The sequence below is a fragment of the Poecilia formosa genome, unplaced genomic scaffold (genome assembly GCF_000485575.1).
Source record: "Poecilia formosa unplaced genomic scaffold, Poecilia_formosa-5.1.2 Scaffold456, whole genome shotgun sequence".
NCBI classification, from domain to species: domain Eukaryota; kingdom Metazoa; phylum Chordata; class Actinopteri; order Cyprinodontiformes; family Poeciliidae; genus Poecilia; species Poecilia formosa.
In genome coordinates this window covers 214137-236670 of record NW_006800395.1, presented here as the reverse complement: position 1 = coordinate 236670, position 22534 = coordinate 214137, and the positions used below count along the sequence as shown (strand labels likewise).

General features: G+C 37.6%; 1 protein-coding gene across 1 annotated transcript in view; it reads left to right on the top strand.

The window, feature by feature from the left end:
• Nucleotides 1-9218: 9218 nt before the first annotated feature.
• Nucleotides 9219-22534, top strand: part of LOC103155929 (semaphorin-3G-like) — a gene marked incomplete at its 5' end in the record, with an annotated part of 43530 nt that continues 30214 nt past the window's right edge. The window contains 2 exons of the mRNA XM_007577822.2: nucleotides 9219-9383; nucleotides 16295-16354. Coding sequence (XP_007577884.1) covers nucleotides 9219-9383; nucleotides 16295-16354 — 225 coding nt within the window. The remainder of the gene's footprint in view (nucleotides 9384-16294; nucleotides 16355-22534) is intronic.

Below are 22534 nucleotides of genomic sequence, written 5' to 3'. Positions count from 1 at the left end.
AACCTAAGAAGTGAAGAGTGCATCTGCTTTGAGCTGCTTTGAGTTAAAGTGCGTGTGTGTGTGTGTGTGTGTGAGGCCGGTGGTGATTTGGCTGAGCACATGAAAGCAGATTTCACTGACAGAATAAAGGCTTCAGATCAAGCTCGACGGCAGTGAAGGATGTGAGTAAAGTTGTTAATTAGAAGACTGAAGTCCAAGAAGATCAGGAAACAATGGAGGATTGGTCGTTTTTAAGAATGGATTATGAAGAGAGTGATGCAGAGGTTAGGAGGTACATTTCAGAGGGAAATTGAGAACAAGGACATGGGGAAAAAATGGCTGGTGTTCAAAGAAAGTGATAGAGTGGGGATGAGGTTACGATGACTGGAGTTTAAATCGTTCTGAAGGAGAGGAGGGAAAAGAGCGGTTGAATAATGGCAGGAGGTATAAAGGGCAGGAAAATGGATTAGATTGGGTTAAGGAGAGGGATGGGTAGAACCAAATCCAGAGAGGAGAGAGAGAAAGGGAGATTGATTATGATGATGATGAAATCAGGGAAGAGAGAATGGTACATCTGTGTGGGATGGTGGGGTTGACTCTATAGAGGAGGATGAGGCAACATCCTACGTTGTGTGTCAATTCGCCTGAGAGAGAGAGAAGATCAAATAACAGGAAGCATCTTTAGAGGAGAGAGAGATTCGTTAGCACTTCTTTTGTGTGTGAGAGAAGGGGAACGAAATATAGGATTTCTGATAGAAAAAGATAGACGGAGGGAGTAATAAACATAGCAGGTGATTACAACATTAAAAGTCAGAAAAAGACAAGAACCTCAACTCTTCTCTTTATTTGTGGTTACGGTTCTCACTTTTTGTTGCTGTTGTTGTTAAGTGATCTCATGTGTCTGGTTAAGATGAGTAATGAGATGTGACATCTCCAGCAAGGAGCAGGAACAACTTGGCATGGTATGTCCTAATTAAATCTGTCATCAGTTATATGTGCTGCTATTTTCTTGCCAGTGCGATTCCCTGAAACCTTAATGACTAATTGTTTGCTGGAGTTTTACAGCTGTTCATGCCAACTGCACAAGTCTTAACAATGACATCTGACATCATTAAAAAAAAAAAAAAGACAATGCGCTTTAAGGAGTAAAATGTCAGAGAAAAATATGCTCATCACCATATTCACCATATTTTGCAATGTTAGCATTACTCCAGAACAGACGCACTTACTGAATCGTCTGTATCGATTCAGAGTTCACTGAATCGATACAGACGATCAATCGATCTGTATCGATTCAGTAAAGACTGTATTCATTCAGTCTTTACTGATACAGTGAAGACTTCCATCCAAACAAGGTAAAAATGTGGTTAGAAAGTTACAAATTTGCTCATCTAAAAACGTGTATCAAAGATGGAAGATGTAGGTTGAAATTTGATGTAATTGTTTAGGCGAAATTTTGTCAGCAGTTGTAGACTTAAGATCTCTTTTAATGGCTACTTTCTGGGTTGAATGAAGAACAAGACTAGCCGACCTTAATAAACGACCACATAAGAAGACCCATTGACTTTGGTTGTTTGGAGGTATGATTTTATATATTTTCACAAGGCAAGTTGTGGGTTTTGTGAGCTAAACAAAGCGAACGATCTCTAGTCTTTAGTTTTTACAAATAAAGTCTTCAAATCTCAAAATTGTGTTTTAAAGAATGTGTTATCAGTCCAGGGTTCTTCTGGCACTCATTGAATACAGTAGTATTTTCTCTGGAAACAACTTCAGCTCAAAAATAATGTTGTAGGTCTGAAGCTGCAATCTAAAATAAAAACTATAAACTATTTGAAGCCACAACCAGCTCAGATATTAAGTTATATTTGAAACTTTAATATTTTTTTATTATTTCAACATAACAATAACTCCAACATTAGTTCAGTAACATATTTTATGCAGTGGCTGACTGTACATTTTTACGCCCTTCATCACACAAAACAGGGTGCAGCATAAATGACACATTTTATCAATGTGATGGGACCTAATTTTTTTTATTTTATGAAAAATGCTTAATTTCATCTCATTTAGAGTTGCATAGAAATTATTTTCAAGAGAGACTAACCTTGTTGGTAACATGGCAAGAAAACGATGCAGGAGGAGCTTAATCAGGAAGTCTGTTTTTGTTTATCTAGAATGCACAGCACATGTATATTTAGGGACACTAGAACCTGCAAAAAAATATTGCATGCTTTACTTTGTTCTTCTGCGAAAAACACCATAATGCAAGCAGGGCAAGTATTGGATGGAAGGTAACACAAAACCTGGGAGAGAAGGATGAAAAGGAGTGGAAGGGTGTGCAGTGTTTTTAGTCCACACAGCAGATTCCAGAAATATTTGACACTCTGCAATAATATACAACCGAGATCTAATGATACCCTGGGAAGTCAGTCAGCAGTGTAATGAGTCTAATGAAACCTCGTCGGTGTGTTTGCGTGTCAGAGCTCAAGACAATTAAACGTAGAGGAGTAATATTTAGAGAAACAGCCAGTTTTGTCAGCTCTGATGTGGAAAGATGTGTCTGAACTAGGGTCCTATTTATTCATGCGGGGCTTGGGTCTGGCATACATTTTGAAATACAGGGGGTCTAATAGGCTTCAGATGTGTCCCCCTCTCCTTCTCTTTCTAAGCCAACGATAACACCGATAGCAATCACGCAGGTGTAGATATGCATGGGTGTAAACCTGTCTGAGGTTTAATACAGCTTACTCTGTGCCTCTGAACAATTTGTACTTTGGAGATTTCAGCGCACGATTTAGAGTTTTGTGTTACCTTTTTGCTTTTAGAACAAGTAAATATTTCTTGGACTGTTTTCTTTTTCCTCCTTGAACATTAAGACGTTTTTAAAGACAATTACTTTAATTGCGTTTAAATCAAATTAGACACAACCTATAAAATGAACTCATAAATACCTATTTGCAGTGGGTTATTTTAGCATTCATTAAAGTGTCACAGCTTAAATAGATAGTTTTGGACCCGTTTGCATGAGCATGGAAAGATGCTGTATCTTCGATGGTACAAAAATAAAAAAATAAATAAATAAGGAAACTCAAAAATATGACGATGAAATCCAAATTACATGCAGTATGTACTGAAAGATGAGATAAAAGAAAACAGAGTGGATGACGCTGAATAGATTGGGAATGCAGAACGTGGGGAAAACGAGGATCTAGAGTCAAAGTGGAGATTGAGAAATCTGGAGCCAAGTTTCCAAACTCAGAATAAATCACACGAGATCAAAACAAGAAGCTAAAACCCCAAGCACGACCAACAATGACACAACGCATACAGTAATTTACCAGATGTCAGTGTAATGTTTGTAACAGTTTATTTATTGTCATAATAAAAAAGCTAATTCAAAAGCCAGGGGTATTGTTTGATCGTTGGCATTTTTAAATTTCTCATTCTGAAACTGGTGCAGCTTTCCTGTATATGGGAAAGCTTTGGAAAACTTCTAGACATTTGCTGGGAAGACATTTAATCAGTTTCCAATATTACTAACAATAGCTGCATTTGTTTGTCACACAAAATACAGGAGTCCAGGATACAAAACAACCGGCTCTGTTTGCCATCTAGTGTCAGCAGAGATGCTAAGCTGCATGTTTTTGGACTGTCAAATCATTTATAACAGCGCTGGGACACCTACACAGAGCAAAAAAGTTTATACAAACAGAGGAAGGATGGAAAAAATCAGCTGCGGATAAGAGTTTCCAGAGAAAACATTTCCAACTCACTGGAAGGGAAAACTCAAATGTTTGCTGGTGTCATTTTCATCACAACTCATTTCTTCTAATCCTCATTCAGAAGTTTGATTACATTTCATTGTTCTTTGCGTAATGGTGAAATCATGTAAGCTCCCACATCAAAGAAAAACCGCAAACCGCACAAGTGAATAAGACGTCCACATGTCCCTCCGCCAGTTCTGACAGGCGTCTCACCAGGGCAGGCTGACTAAGCAGAACGCTGCATAAATTACTGCATAAACATCTCCGCAGATCTCACAACGGGGCGATGCAAAAGCTTAGGTTGGACACAGTGAAACCAGATGCTGCTTCGCCTGTCGCTTCGGTTTGGCACGTCTGCTGTTTGTGGATGCAGCGTTGGCCCGCTGCCTGCGGGGAAACGATACACATTGAAGACAGATGTTTCACCTTGGATGCTGTCAGAACTTTGCAGCTATATATGGTCTACAGGCAAAAGATGGTTGAAGGGGAAAAAAATGGCACAAAGGAGGAAAAGAGATCAGGTTGCAAAGGGCAGAAAGTAGGGACGACATCTAGACAGGCAGGAGAGATGAAACTACAAGATATGGCATTTAAAGGCAACTTCAAGAGACAAGAAATAACGAGTCGGGGAATTAAGGACGAACATGAGCGTGATGGAGACGAGGAAAGGGGAATTATTGAAGGAAGAGAGATGCAGAAGAAAAGACAGCGGGAGTTGAAATGTGGCTCGTGAGACGTTAGACGATGGTGTGACTTCAGCAGTGAAGTGATGAGCTGCTGGAGTGATAACAAGCCACAGATGGAAGCTGTTAACACACCTTTTATCCTGTTTTAGTGTCGTTGTGTAATGCACTTTTATGTGCTTACATTTTTCGCTTTGGCTAGAAAGGGACGTGTATATATCAGTGATTTATGAAGTTTACAGGTGGAGCCGGAGAGAAGGAGACGTTAAAGAGGATTCTGCTTATGCTTCCAAATGAGTTTAGGGTAAATACGAATGCCACAAAGATGAAAGTTACACACTGTGAGTTTGGTCAAGGAGCCACATAATGTTTGCTCCTTTAAGGCACACGAGGGGAGGTGACTGGATGTTTTAAGGAAGTTGTAACCTACTAACCAAATGTTTGTACAAGTTGTGGTTTTGTGCAAACCACAAGTGGCTCTTTGCCTTAAAGTTTGCATGTGTTAAAACTGCCACCATGTTGTGACAGCATAACATGAGACAGATAATCTGTGAAAAGATCAATCTCCTCCTTCTCTTCCAAGTGGTCCTATTGCTGTCTGAAGAAATGCACCACTCCAGGTGGAAAAACCACCAATTAGAGACAGGGGGAGGGACTTAGCGCTGTCAATCATCCTCGTGAACATGCTCCTACATGTGGAAATTGCGGAGAGACAACTCACCATTACAGAAAAACTCTTCATCCAATGTCATCGGTGGCTATGCTAACTAGCCTTAGCATTCATAACAGGCTCTGCTGAAGGGGAGAAGCTGAATAGAGAGAGAAGGGAGCGGGGAGGAAAGGAAGCGACACACACACAGGCATGACTGACAGCACTAAGTGTTTCTAGTTAGCACTGGGAGCTCTGGGAGAAGGCAAAGGAGCAAAGCCTTTGTCTCATACTACACTTTAAGTGTAGGGAAACGGTACCAGAAGTGGAGTCAACTCAGCAAGAACCTCACCATCATGACATAGTGACACTAACACAAATACGTTGAAACTGTATTATTATTATTATTATTATTTTTTAAATAAAAGTTACATACTGTAGCTTCAAACATCAAATTACTTTATCTGTGACGGTGCCATTTCTTTGTTTTCATATTTAAAGACCAAACAACCATCTAGGAATAAAAGTTCAGTGCATTTTGATTGCTCCCAAGTGGTCAGATGCTTGTCAGATGAGATAATAGGAAACTTTGAAAATATGTGCAGAACATATGGCTTCTCAGGACATTAATCCTGCAGAATACTCAGAAAATGCATGGCAGCCTGTTTTAGACTGAGCTCAAATTGCATACGCTTCGGTGTTGGATGCATACGGAGGTGATTTTTGGCATGTTTTTCACATAAGGCACCATATCCTCCTGTGCCTCGGAAATACACGGCAGATACAGAGCGGGATCAGGATATTAACATTCCATGGCTAATCTTCTGGATGTTTCATCAGCTGGAAAATGTGCAACAGTGTTTGTGTTTTTGGTGAAAAAAAAACTGTTTCTCACAATCTTCTGAAACATGCCACACATACCTGACAGTCTTTGTATTGTTTTGACTAACAACAACTGTATATCTGCAGGGCAATGTTTATATGGAGACACAGCGTTTAATTAAGCACTGAGGTAAATAGATGGATCATCCGAAACATTTTGCAGTGAAGCCTAATCTTCAATTCACATGCAAAATGTGAATGTTAAACAAAAATACTGCCTTTGAACACAGCTAAAGTTGAAAATGAAGTTTCCAGTATATAGAAGTAATAAACCTGCCTGCTTGGCACATAAACGGTTTGGGTTTTTCATATGTTTCTAAAATCTTCTGCATTAAGACTTGAGATTTTGCATTATGTCAGAATCTGGCACAGTGAGGCATGTAAGATGACATGACAACGGACTGCTGTGTAGCAATCCAAAACAACCACCAGAAAGATGGATGGAAAATGTTCAACGTTTTGAGGTAATCGCATGTCTTTTCCAAGAACAGAGGAAGGTTGTGGATCCAGATCATTAAAATGCCAACAGTAATACTGTCTTCAATCTTTAAAATCCTGAACTCCACTCATGTTGCCACGTAACTTATGTTCCTGGATTTGTGGTCTCTCGTGTGCGATTTCAAAGAAGAGATTCATAGACATCTGAGATGTTGAATCAGTCTTTAAAAGATCACTGAGGTTTTATTGATACTTGGACATGCCTAAAATTCATACACGTCTGATATTGTGAAGGCATATGGTAATTTTTTTTCCTTCAGCACCATCACGTTTTATATGAATTATAAAAATGTAAACCCTAAAGGCATGTGTGAAATAAACTCAGTGACAGATAAAAGGGCAGTGACAAATCGTCAGAGGCAAAGTGAGGTCAATATTGCTTTCCTTTCCCGTCTTTCTGTATGATTCATGTTGTGATTTCTGATGAATCCTTTAGTCAGTGGTCTGTTTTCGGATTTCCTCTACATCTTTATCTTTCTGCTCATTATTGTCTGACTTTCTGCTGCTCCTAACGCCACGTTATCATCCTGTTCTTCCCAATTTTCCTGTCCTTGCTTTAACTCACTTTGTTCCTGTGAAAATCCCTGTTGCCTCCTGACTTCCTTTTTCCTCATTATTATGTTGCCAGCAGCTATAAAGCCTTCCTCTCTTTGCTGGCTAACTAGGGTGTTTTTGTAGAAATAATTATTATAATTTATGTCTCTGTGGGCATTACATAGGATAGGACTTTTCTAGTTCGCGTGGATTTTAATTGAGCTGCTTTGAAGAAAATATCTAAGAAACATATTAGAAATGTCTGAAATGCCAAAAAGTTCTTCACAACATAATAGCAACCACTTCCTCATGTTTAATGAGGGAATTTCATATATACTAGCTTTTCTGTTTTTTTTTGTTTTGTTTGTTTGCTTGTTTTGGTTGATTTGATTTATCACACACTGTAATATAAGTTTTAACCAAATGCTGAACGCCTACTTTTATCCACTTTAAACCTCAAGCTGTGCATTTATTTTTTTTATACAGCAGAAGGTTAACGAGGTTTCTCTTTGCCAACAGTTGCAGTGTTTTGCTGAAATATTTATACGTCTTTACAGTTTCCATGTCTTATCATGTCTTCATCCAAGCCAATAAATAAATAACACCAATCAAGTAAATTTCAGAATAAGCTGTTTTGTGTTGATAAACAGGATTTGGATTTTTTTATTATTTTTTTTTAATGGGAGCAACATGTGTAATCAACTCTTCCACGTAACTCGCAGATATGTTTTCCCTAATGTTGCCCCATTTCAAGGGAAATTAACAAACAGTGGTAACAGACTTGTTGCTAAGAAGCACTACAACAAAGATAACACTGACCAAACACAACTTTCTCTACTCTTTTGTGCAATATTTACTTTTACAAGCCACTTCCTACCTGCATTTACCTTCTGATAATTGGTGGTGACTGGAGACTCTTCCAAATGAGCCGCTTGCACAGAGGTACAAGGCGGACGGCTAATATAATTAATCAAGTGTTCTAAAACAAGCAAATTGATGGGAAATAAGTAAATAAAATAATATGAGCCTACAGCAAAGTTTTGCCGTCTCTGCACCTTTGTGAGGGTGAGAAATGGAGATCTCTACTAAAAACAGATCCGCAGTGACGGACGAGGTGTGACGGGGTCTTCCAGCTTCACTCTGTCAATATGCTTTGCTGAGTGCTGAGTGACTCGAGCCCCATTCTCACCATCCCCGTGTTTGCATGAGCATGTTTGCCTGGGTGTATTGGGCTGAGCGAGAGAGTGGTACAGACGAGTGATGAGAGATGGGCAGAACGTCGATTCAGACCCGCATCGCCGTCAGCGGGGCTTTGACAGTCATGTGACAACTTCTCATGTGCAACTTTTTTTCTCCTCATGTCTTTACCTGGACAAAAAGAGAAGGAGTCAAAATGTTGGAGAAGAAGCAAGCCGAAAAGATGAGACAGATGTGAAACACATGTTAAACAGTGTTTAATGGCTTCACTGTATGGTTGATGGAATATGAAATGCTAGATTTAAAATTATTATTTGTATTGTACACAAATTATAAATATTTAAAACAAAATGACTTGTGGATGCTTGGAAGATGTTGTTTTACTGACACTACATGTTGGCATTGTTTAAGTTTTCTTTCACACTCTGGAACATGACAACTGAAAAATGAAGTTGCAGTAACCTGACTGAACTTGGATACATGGGAAGAAAATGCAAACTACAAAGCTGGGATTTGGTCTGCAAAGCAACAGCAGCACTTATGTGCTTAATGGAAAAACCTGCTAAGTGTCTGTTTTTATTCGATGCACACTTTTTTTCTTAGTAGGTTTTAACCCTTAGGAGACTATGTTGATGGTTCTGAAAAAAGGAGAATTTGATTGTTAGGACCAAGGGAAATATGTTACATTTGGTGGATGAAGGTGAAAAGTACTATAATAATATATGGGGAAATCTGAAAAAGAATAAGAGATGATATAAGAGGACCATCTGGAAATTGTTTCAGTGCTTGATACTTAACTTCTTAACCCCAAAACTAAGATGCATCATACGCTGAACTGTTAGATAATTGCATCCATGTTTCCTTGCAAAAGCTGAGAGCACGTTTGTGTTCCAAACACTGCGATGAGAGCAGGAACGGATGCTTGGGAAAACTCTTCATGTGATGAAATGTGTCCCTCTGTCCTTTCAACAGGGACATCAAAACAACAAGCCGTGTCACTCCAGCTAACTTTTTTCTTTTCCTCTGCTCTCTACAGACCTGCTGTCCACCAACAGGTCGTCCATCTTTAGCGGCCATGACGGCCAGCTCTCACTCAGCGCTGTCCTTCTTGATGAGTACCGTGATCGGCTCTTCCTGGGAGGTAAAGATGTCCTGTACTCTGTCATGCTGAGTCCCGTCAGCAGTGAGTCCAAAGAGGTGAGGTTTCAGTATGCTTTAGACCGTTTGTTTGTGCTGAGGATATTTTTGTTTGTATCAAGTTTTCTGTTGTAAAGATTGACATAGCATTGCATATTTAATACACATTGAGTCACTTATTTATAAAAGTTGCAGTCATTCTGCAACTGGTCTCAGTCTGTAGAATGATGATTTTACGGGTAATGAGACACTGTGGGGTTAGTTTTCTTTTTTTTTTTCCCCAGAACTGTTCTTCTATACAGAACATCTGTTTAAATGAACTCTGCTATAAATCACGCACAAATAGGGAGTGGGGGGTCAAACCTGAGCAGACATATCATTTAATATTAGTCCAGTTGCATCATAGGTGAAATGTGGAAAATATTAAACACAATTCAACAAAAGATCGCTTTACAGATAAACAGCAAAGGATGACAGAATCACGGATTCATGGTAAATTTATTGTTGTCCATCAATCCCTCCTTTGCTCTGTTTACCCTATAAACAGTGTATATCTTAGCATTGTTATTTTGCTCTATGAATAGTTACCTTCTAGCCTATTCCATGCCAAGTTTAATGTTTCTCTTCTGATGCCTGAACACCTGCAAAGGGGAAGCTCCTCATAAATCATTTCAATATTTATTATTGTTATATATTAGCAGCAAAGATACAAGGAAGGTTAAACTACGAAGCAGATCCTCTTCTAAAGAGTCTGGATGTTTAAATATTCATCATATATTGCATAGTTAATCATGTATCCAAAATAACAAAATGTTGTCAAGCCAATTCTAAAGTCAAGACCATACAGTAATGTAATATTTTTACTTGAATGTGAAACAAATTTTCAACAAAACCCTTTGAAAAGTTTTCAAATTCCTTGAACGTCACCAAAAACTTTAATGTATTTTACTGAAATGGTATCTGATAGTTCAGTGCAAAGTATTGCATAATATGAGGTGGAAAAGCAGCATCAAGTCTAACAATGCTTGACACTGCGTAGAAGAGTAAACAGGGATAATGTTCTCTGGATGCTCTTTTTGCACCTAAACTGGCAAGTCGTGATGATGTAGCTGCAGGCGGATCTGAAGTGTTGACTCAGAGAGGCTGAATACAAAATGCATGCAGCACTCCTCAAATTTTTGTTTTCACATGTCTAAAATTATTGAACCCATTGGGAAAACCATGTATTCTTTTCTTTCATCTTCATTTGTCTGTCACACAAAATCCCGTAAAAGTACCTTAAAACTTGTGGTTGTAATGTGACAAATTATGAAAATGTTTTATGTAGAAATTTTGTATGTATATACTTTTGTATGCAAGAAAACGAAAATCAAGTAACAAGCCACAGATGTCCTACTTGTAAAAAGAGGTGAATATTAGTGGATTAAACTCTGTCAGGTTGTAGTTTAAGTTTTTCACACTTTTTAAAATCATAAAACTTATGAAATCTGTATATTATGACACAGGTTATACATATACTACAGTAAACGATTCAAATCCTATGTTAGGTGGTGTTCTTTATCTAATATAATTTATTTCATGCATGAGTAAATCAAAATGTGCTTAGGCCCTACTGGTGGAGTCCTGAAACTTATACTGAACAGCATGAAAGTTTTTTTTTTTTTTTTTTTTGGAAGACTAAGTCCTCAGGGAAATTGATGAGTTCAGTGTAAAACAAGATTTAATTTCACCAGCATGTTTCCAGACTGGTTGAAGGGAAAATGTGCTACATATGTTACATGTATTCATACTGTACCTTCCAGCCTGTACATATGCTCTATAAACGGTTTGTGGTGAACAAAGGTAACTTTTTAAAACTGATATCCCCACTGCGCTCGTGAAAGGAGCAGAAACGACAGAATGTTCACTTTTTGACAAGTAAAAAAACGTCTTGACTGACACGAAGTGAACGTGTGAGTAGAGAAGTGAAATACACTGAAAAGTATATATCAAGCACTTATGTCTGATTTGTCTCTCAGTCCACAGTGAATTCACAGATATTAGAAAACTCTCATGTTTTAAAAGTTATCAACATTGCCTTCTAAAAAAGGAAATTTATAATCAGCTAGGGATCTGCCCTATAATCTACCACTTGTACTTTAAGTAATATCAAGCATGCATTAGTACCAGTGAAACATTTTGTTTTTTTCATAATCCAAGATGTTCATCAATGTTGCTGGGAGATACCAAATATCCACTTGCTGCCACTTCTCGGCTGTTACAAGAAGCTAGAACCACAATTTAGTAACATTTTAAAACCACCATATGTAATTGATTCAAAAATTATAGTGTTGTTTGTTATCCGTTATTGACTTTTGTCATCTGGCTGTCATTTCAGGAGATAGTTAATGTTTGGTAGTTTCATTGTTACGCTGGCAAAAATGTGGAAAAATAAAATTATTCACTAATTCAAAGTAAATAAATTCCCATATTATAATTTGTAAGAAAACCAAAATATGTCATATAAATCAATGAAAAATGTTTGTTTGATATGGTCCATTTCGTCAGTGTTATATATACAGTGGTATTTAATAAAATACCTTAGGTTATTGCAGCATAAATAACATGTTCAGTCTTTCTTTCCTGCATGGGCCTGGAATCGGGGTTGGCTGTCACAGACGTTTCATATGTTTCTGCACGTCCAGACAACTCGTTTATTTTGCCCAGTGTTTGGTTACGTGTGCTGAATAGTGTGAACTGTGCTACCTTGGTGATTCTCGTGATGGCATCTGTTCTGGCTCACTTAGCGTTGCTCAACTCAACAGGAATCCTTTCGGTGTGAAAGCAATACAGAGCTGGAACTGGTGTGTTGATAAAAGCAGAGGGCGTGTTGAAAGTTGAAGTCTCTCCTTGGAGGACCGCATTTCTTATTTCTTGAGTGAGTTTTAATGGTCTTAGTGTTTCAGTCCAATATTTAAAACAAACAACATCGTACCACTGCTGCAACTTTGTTCATTACAGTTTTGGGTTTGGTTTTAATGCACAAACCCAAAAGGAAAAGGATATGCTTTAGTTTATGCAATGTGCTCCCAGCTTATGACAAAATTTAAGGTTAGTTTTCTCTTTCTTGGGATGAGATTTATGCCTACTTTGTTGTATATTATTTGCAAATGGAGTTCATTAAACCATTGGCGATTATCATGGCTCTAATCTTGGCGGGACGTTAAAGAATTGTTTCTGGATCTACTGATCTTTGGATGATTTATTTACATAAGCAGATTAAAGTCAAAGGGCTTTATGACTTGTTTGCGTCTCACCCTGGAAAGTCATCCGTAGTTTAAAAAGACTGTCTTTTATTTATACATTTTAAAGATTAAAGAGATATTTGAAATCAAACGGCATGTTTTGGAGCCAGAAGCGAAGCATGATGGGAGAGATAGAGCGGCAGGTGAAGGCTGGCTGGCCTCCTGAAGCGTGCAAACCCAGAGATTTAGACAATGGATTGAATATTGCAACACAATGACTTGGACCCCTGGGACCTAAAATTGGGTCGGGTGGATTTTAACCGTATCAGTAAAACATGCCAGGTCAGAGTTTGTCGTAATGCAATGACGCACATTAGTGTGGATTATTCTGAATCATGCCAAATAAAGATCTTCAGAGAGCTGACGCATTTGGTTCCACCTTTTTTTAACTTCATTTTACTCAACATAAAACATATAATCTCTAATGATGATTCAGTTTTAGAAAAAAAAAATGCGCTCATAAAGGAAGATTGGATGTTTGAGAGAATAGCCAATCCTTTGATAAGAAGGTGGAGCTGTCTGGCCGTGGTCATGTTAACTTTGTCATATTAGATTACAGCATCATCAAGATGTCCCAGTTTCTATACAGAGTTTGAGTGAAAGTTGACATTTGCCAAATATTTTTCCCATTCAGAGAGATGTATGATAAAGCAAAGCATGGAAATATGCTGCGCCGTTCAAATATTATAATTCAGACTGATTTACAGAAAATTAGAGGAACAAAGTTTTTTGAAGACTAGTGTGGTGTGAGCCATTTTCCTGGTGTTGACTCTGCCAGCAGTATTTTGGATGAACTGCAGCTGCCTATAAAGACGCCATCACTGTAATCTAATCTGAAGGTTTTATTAAAAACCCTAAATTATGCCACTGTTTTAAGTTTAAGATTAAAGTTTACTCTGGTTAAAGATTAAACTTTGTGAGAATATCAAACGTAATCTTGTCTTGATAATGATGCGTGTCTTGCGTGCTTTTGAGTTAGTCAGCCTTGTTCAGTTTAACTAAGCCTTGATCTTTAACGATGTATTTTGAGACCAAAAGTAACGATTTCTTCCTCTTCTCCATAATGCTGGATGGGTTTAAATAAAACCTTCTGGTTAAATTTATAATTTATTAAATTACATAAGCCTAACCTCAGCTCAGTCTAAATCTTTTTTTCTACATTTTTCACCATAAAATATTTTTTACAGTGTCACATATCTGCAATATCACTGCAGCAGAGGACTGCTAAGCACCGTCATAAAATTATTGACACAATTCTGGAAATCATTTGGAAAACCATGCATATTTTCTTGGTTTAGTTTTGTATAAAATGAACTTTTTGGACAAAGATTTCTCAATTATGGGCTGCACAGTGGTGCAGTTGGTAGAGCTGTTGCCTTGCAGCAAGAAGGTTCTGGGTTTGATTCCCAGCCCCGGTCTTTCTGCATTGAGTTTGCATGTTCTCCCTGTGCATGCGTGGGTTTTCTCCATGTACTCCGGTTTCCTCCCACAGTCCAAAAACATGACTGACCGGTTAATTGGCCTCTCCAAATTGCCCCTAGGTGTGAGTGTGTGTATGCATGGTTGTGTGTCTCTGTGTTGTCCTGCAACAGACTGGCGACCTGTCCAGGGTGACCACACCTCTCACCCGGAACGTTAGCTGGAGATAGGGACCAGCAACCCTCCCGACTCCACTAAGGGACAAGGGTGTAAAGAAAATGGATGGATTTCTAAATTATTGATAGTTGAGACTGACTACCAGAGACGTGTTTTTAATGACACCATTTTGTTAAACGGATATGATAAATATTGCCTTCCTCTGCAATTCCACTTGAAAAAAGTTCTCGCTTTCATCACAATCTAGGCTCGCTCTCTTTAACTCTGATTGTCTCCGGACGGTTTTCGACCGGAGACAATCAGTGAACAGAAAGAGAAGCGTGAACAACAGCATCGATTTTTAGTCTGCCTCTAGTTTTAACAATGGCAGCAGAGGAAGTGAAGGAACCTGTTCAGTCCGTTCGCTCTTCCAAATATTGAATTAAGATTAACAGTCACCTTGTTCGGGTCAGCACTTCTCTCTTTGCAGTGGAGGACAGTTGTTTACATTGCAGGCAGTTTGTGGTAAGCTTCTTAACATTGAACTGGCACATTACATATGTCACAGCCAAATGGGTAACATTTAAAACCTCAACACAGTCCACTCCTCCCGGAAGCAATCGTTTCTCAATAGTCCAGATCCTCTGGACTGGGCCATTGATTCTTACCAGGCTGGGTCAGTAAGGTTCCTCTTGCTTTTCAGTTTTCACATTACTAATACAAATGAAACATAAAGTATAAATGATTTATACAATTTTGGGTGGATGCTTTTAGTTTTTCAGATTTGCACCAAGTCCACTGGGAGGATTTTGGTGATATTGAAGTTTATGTCAGAGGATATACAGTGTGCCATACAGTTTTACTGCTGACATGAAATCCATGTGTAATTGGTACAAGAAGAGAATGTGGTTCAGCTTTGAGGCCAACAAGGCACTTTACTGCTTCTGATTCATTCTCACTCTGTCCCTATAGCTGCGGCAGGAGCCCTAAGCACATGCACATGTTCTCCATGCATATTCTGGAGTCAGTGAGCCAACCTAATGCAAGTCTGGGTCATTTGTTTTTTTCCCCCCACTGGTTGCTTTTATCTCGACTAGCCAAAACAAAGCCAGTTTCCTTCTGCACCAGACAAATGCTTATTGTCTTTAGAAGTCGGTACAAAACAACAGTTTTACCAACGTCACTGAACCCCGACAGAGGCAGCCCTGGGCCTTTCTTTACAGAAACAGCAAGTATGAATACAACATTTGCAGACAGCAGTGGAAAGAATAGCCTCAGTGTCTGGGGTACAGTTTTCATTTCACACACGTCACCGAGAATCCAACAGATTTTCTCATTCATGCCTCTTGGACCGTTACAGTGGGAATCTAGAGGAAAAAAGAATAGAAAATCCTACTTTATATTTGTATTTTTTTTTAAAAAAAACATACTTGTCATATTTAGTGTATTTTGAGAATAGTTTTGATTCTTGTTGCACAGTTTCTCAACCTTACCCATACTATTGAACAAAGAAATCATTCAATAATCTTTACAAACCGGGGAGCAACAGCACTTGTCAACTAAAAAAAAAAAAGAAAAATCCTGGACATGAGATCATAATACAGGTCTAATGTTTGTTTAAAAAGAACCCCATATTGCTAAAGATGGGTGTGAAAGCCGAACAGAATTTAATAAGACCCATAAAAAACTTTATTGCTTCGTCTGATATTACATCAGTTTCAAGCCTGCAAATTTTATGTACCATTTTCAAATATTACCTCAGTACGTACTATGAAGCTTTGGCTTGTCTACCGTGAAGTTCCCCCTTTGCTCATTAAAAATCTTATGTATGTGATCTACTTAGTAAATTGCTTTCAATTAATCTGATTTAATGATACTAAAGCTGAGTATGTGTTTGTTTTTGTTTACCGGAAAGTTGTGGTAAAGCAGTCGATTTATGGTAATTGTTTGCTTTACCATCAATTAGTAATTGCTTCCCCAAAGCAATCACATTTTGCTACATTGTCAAATAAAATGGCTGTTTGTATAATTTCACTGTTATGAGGCTATTAATTATCCGGTTCTTCTTTTACGTCCGTCCTAAATGCCCCTTTGGTTTGTCTTCCTCCACAGATCTACTGGCCTCCATTACCTGGAAAGAGAGAAGACTGCATTCAGACAGGGAAGGAGCAGGTGAGCACTACTTCTCTTTTCAACCTCTTTTAAAAATTGCAGCTTGTAAAAGTATTAAAACACCTGGACCTTTTCCACATCAATGGATTTTCTTAGGTTTAATGTGAAAAAACAACACAAAGTGGTGTGTGATTGTCTTGAGTAGAACATTTCAACATAATGAGTCTACAATAGTCCAAAAATCAGCATTCACTGTATTTTGTCAAGGTTTTCACTCCACCCAGATTATAAATAAGTGTGTTATTTCCAACGGATCATAGTTTGTCTAAAACTACAGCTTTCTGGCCTCTAAACGTCCCTAAAGGAACAATTAGAGAAACAAACTTGGGGCTAAACAGCTGAGGCCTGTTTTTTATTGTAAGGTCTTTTCTCACTGTCTCCCAATGCTACATCTTACAAATGTACTGCAGGAATGTGTAAAAGATTTAAACCATCTCTACTTTCTTTATTTTGATTTTCAACATGCATACTTTATTGGAATGGTTCTGAAATTTTAAAAATTCACCAATTTCCCAGATTTTCCTAAGATTTTTTAACAACTTATTTTAACTGTATTGCTATTTCTTTTCACATTTCACAGATTTGTCACTAAATTACTGTTGCGTACTTGGACCTTCACATGACATCATGATATGCACTATTTCAACTAGGACATAATGGTAGATGAAGCTCACAAGAACAAGAACAAGACAAGATTTCAGCAACAGTATTTATAAAAGTTTAAGTTTTTTTCAGCTGACAGTGAATATTTCACAAATCTCAAGCTAAGGTTTTCAAAACTAGGTTAGATTCAGATCTAGAACCTGGCCCAAGCATTGGTGACCTCTGGCATAATTATCTATTGAACTCGATAACTCCAAAGCAGACTTTTATGAAAGTCATCAAAGTGTTGCAATATCTAGTGTCAGTGTTGCTCCTCTGCAGAGTAAAACTGTGTGCGCTTGTTGTGTCATAAACACTAAATAAAGCAAATGAATGTAATGAGGAACACGCCAAAATGTAAAAAATCTGAACTCCTTCAACTTGTGGAGCTGCAAAAACATGTTGGTGCAAATAAAATCCTAAGTAAATTTTAGAATTGTTTTGGAAACATGAAATTCCTACAACTATTTATTTATTTATTTATTTTTAGTCGCACAGTGAATGCACGCTGAATGAGTTATCAAAATAATGAAATTTTGTGCAACTTCTTGCTCTCAAACAAGAAGTGTGACGGGCATCGCATCTGGAACGAGTTAGACTTTGTGTGTCCTCTGCGCTTTCACATATAAGTTATAAGCTTTGTTTGAAGTGGCAGGTGTCTGGGGTGTCTTATAGCAGTTTTATTGTGCGTTTCTCATATGCTGTTCACAGCAGTCATGCAGGGGAAGATGCGTATGTGTGCAGAGGAGGTGCAACACTTTATCAGAGGAGTCAAAAGGCTGTGCATGTCGATGTCTTTCTGCATTCCTTCACAAATGCTGTTTTTTGTCAGTTGTTTGGTTTTAAACTGAGTGAAAGGGTTTCAGACACAGAGCACTGACAGATTCACGCCGGTCTACATGTGTTATGGCCCGTCTGTCGGCTGTGCACGTCTAACACAGACAGAAGGAAGGTTGAAAGGTGAAAGGTTTTCACCTTGTTCTGTTTTATGTTTGTGTTTTGCAATGTAAAAGAGATATCTGGAGTCTTACATGGCACTAAGAGTATACAAAACGTTGGTTTGAGTGCTAATAGTAAGTGTATACATATATTTAAAATATTTAAAACATGTACATGCATTTATGTACATTAAAAAAACAATCAGAAAAAGCAGGGGCGTGGCGTTGGCATCCAAGTCAAAACCTCACAGCTGCCACAATCATTAATCACTGCTGAAACAAATAAATACCAGGCAGAGTGAAGGCATTTGGTGACTTCAGCTCAACTTGTTCTGCCTTGTTCTTGCTGTTCCATTTCTTTCCATTTCATTGATTTGCATGTTGCTCTTGGAAGCTGACTGCAAATGAGTTGGGCACATATTCCTTTCCCTAGCGGAGAAAATTAGATATGTAATGCAGTGTAGTACCTACCCAAAATGTAATATTGCAATGTTTATAAGCCATGACATTTAATTAAAAAAATAGAGAAAGTCTGCAATTGTTTATACATAATTAAATCTTTTAGTTAAAACACTATTGTTGTCTGTAATCCAACCATTTCTATGGTAAAGCTTCATTACAGAGGAGCTGCTACATTGTGTTCCCTCTGTGGGTGATGTGTGGTAGAAAAATCTCTCATGGGTAAATACCTCTTAACAAGAACCTTGCGTTCTGCATGGATTTTGCATGTTTCCCACATGCATGCATGTGTTCTCTCTCCAGCCACTCCATCTTCTTCCCACAGTCCAGAAATCTGAATGTTAAGATCTGGTGACGGCTGTGGTAATAAACTGTTTATGTGTGTGTGTGTGTGTGTGTGTGTGTGTGTGTGTTTGTTTGTGCCTCAATGAATCAGTTGTACACAGCTGGTCAAGTCAGTGCAATATTTCTTCAGATCCAAAAATGCAGAAAAATTCATAATAGTCGATTTGTGTTGCCAACAGTAGTTATCCTGGTCATTGAGCGAATCCGTTAGCAAAGCCCAGTGGTTACCCTTGTTCCAAATACATGCTGTGTGAGGTCCTTACTGTTGTATGAGTCAAATTATAGTCAGGCGGAGAGGCGGACCATGGTAATGACTTTTAAGAAATGTCCTCCAGGTAGTTTTATATAGTACATTTAGATATGTACACATATTCTAAAGTCTGTTTGTTTACAAACTAATGCTGAAAAACTGGTCTGTGGTCTTTGCAGGAGCTTTTCACATTGTTTCTCTCTTTAGAGTTGTTAGAAAACAAGATTGTAGAAATCATTGTAAATAAAACTCTTTAGGCTGCTCAGTTGAGTTTTTCTTTACTAAAATTACTATTTGTTTGGTAACATAATAGGAGTAGTTATGAGTGTTGGGGAAAAATGATCTCATTCCATTTTGAAAGACTTTCCAGTCCTCTCTAAAAATGCATCATTTCAGATGCATTTCCAGCTGTAGAAACCAAACAACTGGATGTTCTAGTTCATCCAGCTATGCTGCTGTCCAGGTCTTACTCACACATGCATAACATTTATGTTTTTGTTTTTATGTTTCTTGTTAGCATTACAGCATCAGTCTCGCTTTTTATTCCATGTTGTTTACACTCTAGTCCACTCTGTGTGTCCAAAATTGCCTCTCACTGACTTGTTTCCTATTCATACATGTCTGTCAGGCAGCCAGAAGCTCTTTGACTAAGAATTTCATTAATGACGAAAAAGGAACATTTTTTTCCTCACGCCGGTGATTAAAAAATTTCAGCATTCTTCCTGTTGTATTGACATTTTGATAATGAGCACAGCTTTGTTGCTTGCAAAACTGTTTTGCCAATGATAATAAAAAAACAAGTTTGCTCAGAATGAGAGATTTGCTCGGTGCAATCGGCTTAAGCCTCTTATTAATAAGCACTAAATGATCAACTGAATTAATCTGTATTGTGTTACAACTAGGACTGAACTCAACAGTTTTTAATTTGGATCTGAATCGAACTATATGATTGGACTCTATGTAGCTAAGTGTTGAACTTAAACTCATTTGCCTTCAAATTACTTTTGTGGGAATTGTTGGTATTAAACGAGTAAACTGAATTAAACTAAATGATTAAAATATTGCTTATTTATAACGGTTTTACATAAATATGCTGAAAATTTTCTAAACTTTGGTAAATGATGGGACGAAATGTGACCAAAGATGCACATTTCAGATGTTGTATTGAATGTTATATCATTAAATTACAGCCTAGTTAACCAGCTATGCAGTTTCAGTGGCTGCTTTTGGTATATTTTCTAAAGCATCCTGTTCTTTCTTTGGAGGTTTGTAAAAAAAAAAAGTTAACATCGTGTCTATTGAGCTGGAGTTCAGCGTGGATCAACCTCTAACCTTCTTCATAGCTTCCACAAAGTCTTTAAAGACATGCAGCCTGATTGTCATGTATGCAAAATGAATCTTGGTCTAGTTTATTTTTTTCTTCAGTACTGTAACACTGTTTGTAAGATCACTGGATTAGTCAAACTTCCACAAAATGACTGAATGTGGCAGACAGTCGGGTTTCGTCAGCAATGAGGTTGCCATGCAACTTCACTACACACTGACTCTTTGCCTACTCTATGCTATCCAAAACAATTAAGCTCACTATTGCTTCACTGCAGTTTTTTTTTTAATCTAGATCTCCACACAGCACTGTGAACTCATGGATCTACANAAAAAAAAAAAAAAAAAAAAGTACAGGAATTGTTTTACTGGTTTTAGACATCAGGGGATGAACTTTTACTGTGTTCACATGTAACTGAACTTTAGAGTGATTGATGGAAACACATTTTCTTCTTGTTTCATGCTGTAAATTGCAAAGCCCCAGGGAAACCTACTTGACAATATGATATTACTCATATTTACTTATATTAATGATTGAAATGGCAAAAAAGGAATAAAACAATGTTTTGGATATAAAATTGTTCATGTCAGAACTATTATTCATGCCAATGTGGTTTTTGTGGGCAACATATAAAAAATGTAGCATGTATTTCTGTGCAGGAATATTTGTGGTCACCCAAATCTTTCCTAATAATCAGAGTTAAATACAAGGAACATTGCTGGCCTTTGTCTTCTCCAGATATTTATGCTGTAATTTTCAATTCTGGCCAGAAGAGCTGAGAGCTGAGTGTGTTAGAAATCAAACCGCTTCATTTTTTGCTGAACCAACCTTCCTCTGCTGCCACTTCTTCTCTGAAAGACCACACAGAATTGTAATACCCCAAATCCCTGAGTGGAAGGCTGGAGACATATTTCAGCTTTTCAACATTTCATTCCCCTTTTTGGTCTCCAAGGCACCTAAGATTTCTAAGACAACTTTCTTGCTGAACGTGAGGCAGATTTACGCATGTTGAGTCCACTCAGCTCAGCAGGATTTTGTGCATCCTGTTGCAAAACGCAGACAAAGAGGAATCCAATGTTTTCTATGTTGGTTGGCACACTACCAGTGCCAAAGCTTTTTTGACAAACAAACACTCAACATAAGATAAACTGCTCATTGTGCATTTTTAAATGTGTGGTTGCATTACTAACTCTAAGCAGCAATTTCGACATGTGCTAGAGAAATGTTCCTGAAGATTTCCAAATCAACAAGTCAAAGGAAGAATCTCAAAAGTCTCCTCTGCATTTTTTGAGGTTGTCTACGATTGGCAAATCTGTGTTTGACGTTAGTGGTTCACCTTTCAGAGAAGTCACTGAAATGAGAGGCTTCTATGTGATTTGTTTTCAGATACGAGCAAATTATGCGGATTCTGTCCTGTGATGTCTGAAGTACATGTGTCACTTGATTGATGAAAGTTGTTTCTCAAATCAAAGCAACACGAATTACGTCATGCAGACAGTGTTGCTAAAGCACTGAAGGAAATAAGAGCTTAACAACAGCTTTAGGAGAACATAAATAAACAATTAAAAAAAACAGAAAAACACAAATATTCTTAGATATAGTCCTTGATATTTGCCAATAATACTTTTCTTGTTGCATATATAAATTTTACATTTACCTAGGCTGTTTTACTCAGTCTCTCCCGTCAGCTTTGCTGGTAGCAACACATAATTTATCACCAAAATATTTCAAATTAGTTGAAAGCCACAGTCAAAATGGATCACTTTTTATCCAAAGGAAAAGTAAAAAAAAAAAAAAAAAAAAGCTAAATGTAATAGTAGTACATTTGTACATAATTACATTAAAAATGGAATAAACTATACTGGTAACCAGTTATGTTTCACAGTGAACTTTTAAACATGGAAATAAATCTGTTTTTACTCAAATTATTTTTAGTATAGAGAAGACGAGTTCATTGTGTTTACTATTTAAACTTATTTTGATTATGAATATTTTGGACCGCATGCATGAAGCGCATACTTGAGCAGTTGTGATTAATTAATCTTCAAGAAATGACTATTTGGTCTTGGTAGAAAACAATCTTTGGTCAGCTGCTGCTTTTGTAGCTCCTCCACATTCATGTAGAAATATCATGATACTTATATCCTTAGACATAAAGCCTTTTGGTTCTGTTTTTCTGTGTCACTGATTTTTTTTTTTTTATCTGAGCCTTTCTGTCACCT